At 48.8% G+C, this 9,675-nt stretch overlaps 1 protein-coding gene across 2 annotated transcripts in view; it reads right to left on the bottom strand.

The window, feature by feature from the left end:
* Positions 1-4,258, bottom strand: part of Slc36a2 (solute carrier family 36 member 2) — a 25,618-nt gene extending 21,360 nt beyond the window's left edge. For both annotated transcript variants that reach the window (XM_005350049.3, XM_013347096.1), the window contains exons 1-2: positions 4,009-4,258; positions 687-777 (exon numbers count right to left, since the gene is read on the bottom strand). In XM_005350049.3, the coding sequence (XP_005350106.1) occupies positions 687-777; positions 4,009-4,166 (249 nt within the window). In that variant the 5' untranslated portion in view covers positions 4,167-4,258. The remainder of the gene's footprint in view (positions 1-686; positions 778-4,008) is intronic.
* Positions 4,259-9,675: the final 5,417 nt, after the last annotated feature.

The raw sequence follows: 9,675 nt of genomic DNA, 5'->3' as shown, positions 1-9,675 counted from the left end.
TCTGTCTCTGTCTCTCTCTCTGTCTCTCTGTCTGTCTGTCTGTCTCTCTCTCTCTCTCTGTCTCTGTCTCTCTCTGTCTCTCTGTCTCTGTCTCTGTCTCTGTCTCTGTCTCTCGGTTACTATTTGGGGATGCGGGCTCCAGCATGCCACAGTATGTGCAGGTTACAGGACAGAAGTCAGGAGTTCTTTCTCTCTCCTTCTATCATGTGGGTCCCAGGGATCAAACTCGGTTCCTTGGACATGGCTGCCAGCGCCTTTATCTCCTGAACCATTTGCTAACTCTGAAAGAACTTTCTAGATAACTGAGTGGAAAGGCATTTTGCTAATCTTTCCAAAAGCAATCTATGTAATGCCCCAAAAGTACATGAAGCAATCATGATGAAGTTTGTGATGGGAGTAGGGGACCCAATGTCTTGACTACATATCCCTTGACTACGTATCCTCAAGGACATGTAGGCTGTGTAAAGCCAGATTGGATAACTGGTCCAACTCCAACCTTACATTCTATAAAAGAGGAAGCTGAGGCCCGAGAGTGGATAAAAAGGACCCCTGGAACATGTGGCCAAGGCAGAACTGAGGCTCAGACTTGATGTTTAGATTCTAGGTCCATTTTGGGTTCAGTTACCATCCCAGGAAACACTTCTCTTAACCCATTACCGTCTCCTCCCGCACCCCACAGATCTTACCAAGATGCCTGCATTCTTCACAGCCAAGGGGAGTCCCAGGATCCCCGTGCCCATGTTGCCTTTGACCAGGTGAACCAATGTCTGGAACCCTCTGCAGGAGGAGAAGGACGTAAAAGGATATGGAAGTGGGGAAGGGAAAGAATCTAGAAACCATTCCCTCATCACCTGTCAACACCTCAATTAAACTGGGCAGGTAAGTTCATGGCCACCTTGATGCTCCTATATCCTTGCTTGGCACACGTGGGTCTCCTAGAAGGTGACTACCCATCTCAAGTTGTCCAGAATTGTCCTGGCATTAGCAACTCTGTGCCATGAAGCACTAACTGTATGAGACACTGTACTAAAAGTTTATATATAACATCTTATTTGATCTTTCTGGCAAGACAATAAAGTAGGCACTGATGGGGGTTTTAGTTTACAGATAGGAAGTAGAGGCACAAAAGTACCTAAATGATTTGTCCACAGCTACACTGGGGAGCTGGGGCTGGAAGCCCCAAGCCGCTTCACAGCCGTCTTTCACTGTCGCTGAACTCTAGGAGGCGGATCCAAGGCAAGGGAAGAAAGGCAGCCCAGGGTCATCACGGAGGAAACTGAGGCCCAGAGACCAACCTGGCTTCCCAAGTTGTGGCAGAGACAGGATTGCACTCCAAGAATGGGGGAAAGGCAGATAGGAAAAATAAAGGTCCCTGTGACTTCTTAGTAATAGGTCAGGGGACCTGGGTCATCTGAGGATTGATCTCCAGAGAGGTTTTCTATTTCTTCTTAGTCCAGGACATTAAGCCTGGGGAATGGCATGACCCCTAACCCAGTAAAACCCAAACTAAAGCAAAGGACTCCTTCTCTTTTTGTTATTGCTTACTTATGGTGTTCAGGATCACACCAGGGCCTTGTATATGTTAAGCAAGTGTTCGGCTACTGGGAGGTGCCCTCAGCAATCACCCATGATTCCTTTCTTTTTCTTTCTTTCCTTCCCTTCCTTCCGCTCTTTCTCCTCCTCCATTTCTCCTCCTCCTCCTCTCTCTCGAGACAGAGTCTCATGTAGCACAGGCTGACCTCAAACTCACTATGTAGCCATGGGTGACCTTGAATTTCTGATTGTCCATCCTCCACCTCTCCAGGGCCATAGGTGTGTGCCACCATGCCCACTTCATGAAGTACTGGGGATCAAACCCAGGGCCTCGTGCCCTCTCCACAGGAACTCTACCAACTGAGTTGTGTCCATAGCCCTGCTTTACTATTTCTTTAAGAGAGATGTGAAGTTGATTTGGAGAACGAGGTCATTAAGGGAGAAAAATTCCAAGTTGGGACTTTCTCTCTCAGTGAATTTCAAACCCAGCGTTCTTCTAGAGGCCTCTGTCTCCTGACCTTGTGAAACAGAGTCCTTGGCTTTTATCTAATCCTTCAGAAGCCTTAGAAATTCCCCCAAAAAGCCCTTGCAGCCAGCCTGTCGTCTTAAGCCAGTGACAGGAGCCTGGAAGGAGCCTGGGTTTTGGAATGGCACAAACCAGGATTACAACCCAAGGCTGTTACTTATCCAGCTCTGTCATTTTGTGGGAGCACATGTCTGACTCCGGAGAGCCTCTGAAAATGTTAAGAAGAACAAAGCTATTCTGAAAGACTTCACCCAACTCCCAGTCTCTGCATTAACCCCCAGGCCCTCTAGCATCGGGGATGGATTGGTAGGAGTTAAAGAACAATTGGAGGAGAAGGGGGTGGAGAGCCTTGCATGCCTTTCCCTTTCCCTGTGGGTGTCAACATTGCTGACAGAGAACTATACCCCCTGGCCCCCATGATGGGCTTGTTTTGCAACTGGGAAGGGGTCAGCGGGTCACTTAGGAAATTTCTAACTAGAGGACTTAGGAAATCAGAATTTAGCTTGCAGCCATTCAGCCAGCTCGCAGTGTGTTAAGCCATGCAACGTGTTGGATCAGGAGCCAGGAGGCCTGGGTTCCATCTCTGACTGCTATGGTGACCTGGAGCCACCATCAGAGATCTTGAGAGTACACAGGTACTACGCTTGGGGGCTTCATGCTCACATCAAAGGCACAGCCATCCTGGGAGGAGCAAGCCATGGTTTATAGACTCTATCACTTTCTCCAGCTGGTAAGTGGGGACTGAACCCAGGAGGCCAGACTCCATCACCTGCATGCCTACCCAGCCTGTGTGACTTGTCTCCAAGCCCCACAGGTCCTCTCTGGCTAGTGCTTGCTTTATTCTCTCGAGTTTTAAGTAACTGAAATTGCCACCTCAACCACCCAGGACACAGATGAGAGTCAGCTGGCTCTCAAAAGTTGAGAAATACCCCTGTTCTTCTGCAGGTGACCTGCGGGCCTTGACAGCTTGCTCTAATGATCTCTAGCACGTAGAAGGCCCAGGACCAGTTCCAGAGACAAAGGATCCACGTCATCCTGCCAGTAACCATTGAGTCTATTCCTGCAGTGTCTTGTGGGTGGCGTGGAGAAACTGAGTCTATTCCTTCAGCACCTTCTCCCCTTCTGCCACACATTCTCCTCCTCCACACTCACCTTCAGTTTACACACACACACACACACACACACACACACACACACACACACACACACACCTTTAATGTCCTGCGTCATACCTGCTCCTCCCTGCTTTACATATGAGGAAAGATGATTTGTAGGAGAGAAGGGCAGGCTTCCACCTGAACCCAGTCCTTCCGGTCCTCTGTGAAGAGCCATACTATACGGATGGTGTCACACTGGACTCTTACAGCCTGAGCCTAAGCTAGCTGGACTGCTGCCTTGGTGAAGTTAAAGGAGGGAGAAAATGCCGGACCCCTGCAGCTTGTCATGTTCTGAGAACCTTTGCCAATGTCCCCTGCTCCAGACTCCATCTTTCAGGAACTGGAAGAAGCTAGCTAGAATCTTCTACATGTTCTCCTTTGAGCAGCACCATTGCAACCTTAGTGGCAGCAAAGGCCAGACTTGCTGCAGGGAGAGGCTTGCTTGTGGGTTGGTGAGGACACTGTGGTCTTATGTGCTGATCCCAACTTCCTTCCAAGTTCTGCCTCCCTTCTTAGACACCAAAAGCCCCAAATGGCACTATATTCTAGCCTCGTCTCTGTAAACCTTAGCACGTGGCTTAAAGCCGTTGGGCCTCAGTTTCCCTCTCAGGGCTTTTCAAATTCTAAACCTGGCTTCAGTGAGATTTCCTATTTGACACAGCCCATGGCTGCCACTTTTTCCTTTTTAGTGTTCCTGGTGGCACAGTAGGTTGAGGGTCAGACACACCCACCTTGAGGTCCAGACTGGAAGCTGATGGGAGCAGACATGGGGTGGCAGGGAGCAGCACTCACGTTATGCCCTTGGTCTTCTTTGATGGATCTGAGGCGCTCCCATTCCCGAGACTAGGATCCTGGCTCTGCACTTTCTTGGTACTCTCAGGAGACGACACGAGGTCCAGCTTGATAGTGGTGGCTACCTGGGGATCCCCAGCACTCTTGGTCACAGACATGACAGCTTCAGAAAAGGCAAGCTCAGGATAGAGAAGGGGCAGTTGGGGAGGTGTGGATGCAGGTGCAAGCTGGGCTCAGTGGATCTGGCCTCAGAGCTTGCTCTGGCTGGGCTGGAATGAGACCACGCCCACCTGCCTGGGTGCCCCGCCTCCTCTTGCCTGAAGAAACTGGGTAGGAGAGAAAGGCGGGATTCGGGGAGGGAGTTGTGAGCTGTGTTGGTATTGCCCAATCCCAGGAAAGGAGACAACGACGGTGCAGCTGCCTTTTTTTTTTTCTTTTTTTTGTGAGACAGGGTCCCCTGTAGCCCAGAGTGGCCTCCCTTACCAGGTAGCCAAGGATCACCTTGAACTTTTGACCCCTTTGCCTCTACTTCCCGAATGCTGGGATTACAGACTTGTACACTGCCACCTCGTGTGCCCCATCTCAAGGCAGGCTTCCCACATCCTGCCAGCCTGCTGTCTGCGCTAAGACCAGAGGGACAACCAGCCCCTCACCTAGAGCTGTGATTCACAACTTCCTATGCTTGCGACTCTTGATACAGTTCCTCACGTTGTGATGACCCCGCAACCATAAAATCATGCTGTTGCTACTTCATAACTGTGGTAATTTTACCGCTGTCATGAATCACAGTGTAACTATCTGATATGCGACCCATAGGGCAAGAATCCCTGAAAAGGCTTTTTTGCTTTTCAGGAGACTCCATGAAAGGACAGAGCTTCCTTGGAGATGAGAAGAGCCAAATGCTGCATGATCCCCAGGAACGTTTTCCTGGGCAGGCCTTGGCTCAGGGATGGGGTGTGATTTGCTTAAGGTTACATGTGGCTTTCAGATTAGAGCTCTGGGGACTGAGGACCGTCTAAGGAGTTTCTTGGGATTCCGTTCTCTGTCATTATCTCTGCTTGGTGCAGATGAAGCAGCCAACTCTCCTCCGTCTACAAATTACAGCATTGTTCTCAAGCCGGACCCATCTCCAGAAAGCAGCACCGACTGAGGCCTTACTATGTGCCAACGGTGCAATTTAACGTAATTTAAAACACCTCACGGGTAACAGGAACACTGGAAATAGATTCTGAAGGGCTGGTCCCTTACCAGGTCCCTTGTGGATTTGTAGTGTGTCTGTGAGTTGTATGTATGTAAGCATGGTGTGTACCTGTGGAAGGAAGAGGTGGATTTGAGATGTTTTCATCAACCATTCTTCATTTTTTTTTTTTTTGAGACACTATGGAACCCTGACGGTCCTGGAACTCTGTTGATCAGGCTGGCCTTCAGCTCACAGAAATCCACCTGCCTCTGCCTCGCAAGTGCTGGGGTTAAAGACCTGCACCACTACACCTGGTTCCACCTTGTGGTATTTTGACCCTGGAGCTCAGCAAATCCGGCTGGTCATTGAGTTCCAGCATCCCACACGTCTCTGCCTCCCACACCCCGCTCCCAACAGTGGGGTAACATCCATGTGCAGCTGGGCCTGGCTCTTCTGTGGGTCCTGGGGGTCCAAATCAAGACCTCTTGTTTACACAGCAAACTTCACTGGCTGAGTCATCTTCCCAGCTCCTGGTTTTGTTTTGTTTTCCCCTTTCCGAAGGAGTCTCACCCCAGGCCGGGAGATGGCTCATCAGTAAAGGTGCTAGCTGCCAAGCCTGATAACCAGAATTTGATCCCTAGGGCCCACTTGGTAGAAGGAGAAAACTGATTCATTCCTGTAAGCTGTCCTCTGACCTCCATGTTTATCCCAGGCACAAACAGACAAACAAATGTAATTTTAAAAACTCCAAAGAGGGTCACCCAACCCCTTACTCTCCTTCCTCCATCCCCAGTGGTGTGTGTCGGACTCCACAAAGCCTGGCTACTTCTCTGGGGAGCATCATTGCTTTGCTTTTTGGAAACTGAGGCTCTGAAAGACAAAGGGCAGTTTGACAGAGGTCACATCCCTTGGCGGAGTCCCTGCTGTACCCCAGCCAGGTCCTTGTGTGTCTGCTGCCTGAAGCTTTGATCACAGCACAGACCCTTGGGTGAATGCTGGCCCCACCCTTAACGTTCTTGCCCTGAGTCCACTGTGGTCCTGGCTGTGGCTTGCAAAATGTCCTTTCTTCTCTTGTCTGGCACCATCACACTGTGCTATTCCTGGTCTGTGGAGTAGCAGGCTGTATTCTGGGGCCTGCAATTGAAATTCCACAGTTCAACTAATTTTAGATTTCATCTTACCGATAGAGCTCGGCTCCCTCCAGGCAACAGGATCTGTACATTCAGAGTGTCAGGGGTTTGGGGTGAAATCGGTTTTGCTTTCCACCCCAGATTGATTAAGAATCTGGGATTAATCTTCAGACCTTTTGGATAGGGGTGAGAATAATAGTGGTGTTTGACGCAGGGCCTTTCATGGACATCACAGCCCAAAGAAACTTTGTTGGGTGGGGTGAAGGTGTACGCTCCTAACTTGCAACACCACTGGTCAGATGAGAGTTGAGCCACCAGGAGCCAGCATTTGTAGAGCTGGATTCCAATGTTTCACCACCACGAAGCTTTGGGACCCTGAGAAGGACACTTTCCCACTCTGAGCCTCCCCCCACCTCATGAAGTAGATACTAGAGCACAGGTTACTTCTAAAGGCCTGGGGACCAGAGGGACATCGGTGGGGTCTCTGTAAGCTGACCAACAGGTCTAGCTCCTCATGGCCATTGTCCTCTGTATGAGTACAGTGTGCCCAGCTGAGAGCTGTGTAGAGGGCGGGAGAAGTGAACATAACTTAATTACACTTTAAAAAAAATTATGTGTGTGTGTGTGTGTGTGTGTGTGCGCGCACGCGCGCGCACAGGAGTATGCCTCGGCTTAAGTGTGGAAGTCAGAGGACAACTTGCAGGAACTTGTTCTATATTTCCACATGCGGGCTACCACTCTTATCTTCTAGCTTGGAGCCAGGTGCCTTTACTCTCTGAAGTATCTTGCTGACCCCAAGTGTAATTTAAATTTGTGGCTCTGGAGAGTTGAGAGGCGTGGGGGACTTCTTTCATTCTCGTACGGCAGTTTGATGCATAGGGTCTTGAGGTGTACCAAATTGTCTAGGGAGATAGTGAGGAAAACGGGCATGGGGCCTTAAAGGGGTTGAGGATATGGGCTACGTGTGTGTCTCCTAAATTCTTTGGACTGTTTTGAATCTGTCCCTGGAGCTGCACTGCTCAACAGGGCAAGAGTTATCTCTCTACCTTTTAAACAAACATAACAGCATCTTCATGGGTACAGTGTGGTGTTCTTCGGTATGAATAGATTCCAATTGAGCAACTCAGGGCACGTAGAGTGTTCACCATTTCAAACATCTATTATTTCTTTGCGACAAGACATTAGAAGTATTCTGGCCTGCTGTGATAAAGCACTCCTTTAACTCCAGCCCTTGGGGATGCAGAGGCAGGTGGAGCTCTGAGCTGGAGGCCAGCCTGCTCTCCATAGGGAGTCCCAGGCCAGCTAGGGCTACCTAATGAGACCCTCTCATTTTTTTAGAGGTATCCTCTTGTAACTATTTTACGTGATACAAGATGGCTGACCACAAACAGCCTTCTGTAACAGTCAGAAGTCTACTCCTCTGCTGTTACATTGTTACCTGCTGTATTTCTCTGTGGTTACACTGTTACCTGTTAACCAGTGTTCCTTGCCCAGCCTCCCTATGCTTCCCGGCCTCCAGTGACCTCTCCTATGTTCTCTAGTTTAGGATTCCTGTGTCTGATTTGATCTCCATGTTGTCACAAATAACACAATGCATTCCTTCAAAGGGCTCAGTGGTACTCTCCATATTTATGACCTTATATATAGAATGGTCCATTCATTCTTTGATTGCCTTGCGTGACTCCATACCTTGCCTGTGTGAACAATGCTATAATAAGTAGCTTCCTAGCGGATTAGAAAACTGAGACCAGGACCTGGGAGTGGCTCACCTGCGATCGTGTAATCTGGTCCAAACATTAGTACTCCTTTGGGTTAGAAGTTGGTGACTTACCTAAAAGGGAATTCATTGCCTCATCCATATTCCACTGGGAACTTCCTCCAGCCTGTGGGTCCAGACCTAGGATATCACTTGAGGTAGGTAGTATTATTATCTCCAATTTGACAGATGAGAAAACTGAGCCCACAGGAATTATTTTATGGTTAAAGTGACCAAGTTGGGGCTACAGGCGGAGTTTTGGTGTGAGTGCAGAACTCTTTGAGATGTGTCTCTGCAGCAACTCTTTCATTATCTCCATGCCTGCCTGGCACCTTTTAGAAACTCAGCCATAACTAAAACTCCTCCTGAAGGTATAGCCTATGCAGTCTAAAGCTTTGGGGCTTGGGGTATTACCCAATTCTCCAAATAAAGTTTAAGAGCAGCATAAATAGCCAAGTTCTCATTGCTTTCTCTAAGAACCTTTTCATTTTTTTGTTCTTTCTTCTCCTCTCCTTCCTCCTCTTCCTCTTCTTCTTGGCAGAGTTTTGTGGAGCCCAGGCTGGCCTCCACCTTGCTATGTAGTCAATACTGGCCTTGAACTCCCGAAGTTATCACTCCCAAGTGCTGAGATCACTGCCATATACCACTGTGCTGGGCTTATTTTTTTTTATTTTTATGGCTATGGTTGTATCTGTGTGTCTGCCATGTGCCGGAAGAGTGCACTGGATCCCTTGGAACTGGAGCTACAGGTGACATGAGCTGCCCTTGGTGCTGATGTCTTAGCAAGAGTTCCTATTTCTGTGACGAGACAACATGACGATGGCAACGCTAATAAAGAAAAAGACATTTAATTGGGGTGGCTTACATTTTCAGAGGTTCAGACCATTATCACCATGGTGGGGAGCATGGCAGCATGCAGGCAGACATGGTGTTGGCTAAATCTTGATATGTAGGTAACCTGAAGGCATTTGAGACACTGAGTGTGGCTTGAGCATATATGAGACCTCAGAGCCTGCCTCCACAGTGACACGCTTCCTCCAGCGAGGCCACATCTCCTAACAGTGCCCTTTCTTTTGGCACTATTTTTCTTCAAACTACCACGGCTGGGATCCGAACCCTGGAAGAGCAGCCAGAGTGCTCAGCTGCTGAGCCATCTCTCTAGTCTCACTATTATTATTTCTTAAAAGGAAGGCTGTTTCAGTCTCCCAAAGCTGGGAGGGCAGGGTAGAGGAGGGGCATTGGGAGGGAGAAGTGACGCCAAAGAATGATACTCTCAGCCACTAGTGTCCCTCCTTTGGGGGTCACCACATGCCATGCCAGTTATAAAATAATGATGGGCAAGCCTATCAGCAGGTGTGAGATGGGTGTGACACTGGTTTTCTGCTCAGAGAGGTCATCAGGGTTTGCATGTTTGTTTTATGATTTGTTTTTCCATTTTCACGTGTATGTGTGTGTGAGTGAGTGAGTGTAATGTGAATGTGTGTATACATGTTTGCCTGTGTGTATGCATGAAAAGGGCTGAGACTGATGTTGAAATCAGTCTTGATCATTCTTCTGCCTTTTTCACTGAGTCAGGGTCTCTCCATTTAACCTAGAGCTGG

Source organism: Microtus ochrogaster, chromosome 7 (assembly GCF_000317375.1).
Source record: "Microtus ochrogaster isolate Prairie Vole_2 chromosome 7, MicOch1.0, whole genome shotgun sequence".
Taxonomy (NCBI): Eukaryota; Metazoa; Chordata; class Mammalia; order Rodentia; family Cricetidae; genus Microtus; species Microtus ochrogaster.
Note: the sequence above shows the minus strand (reverse complement) of the source record. Positions and strands in the feature narration are given on the sequence as shown.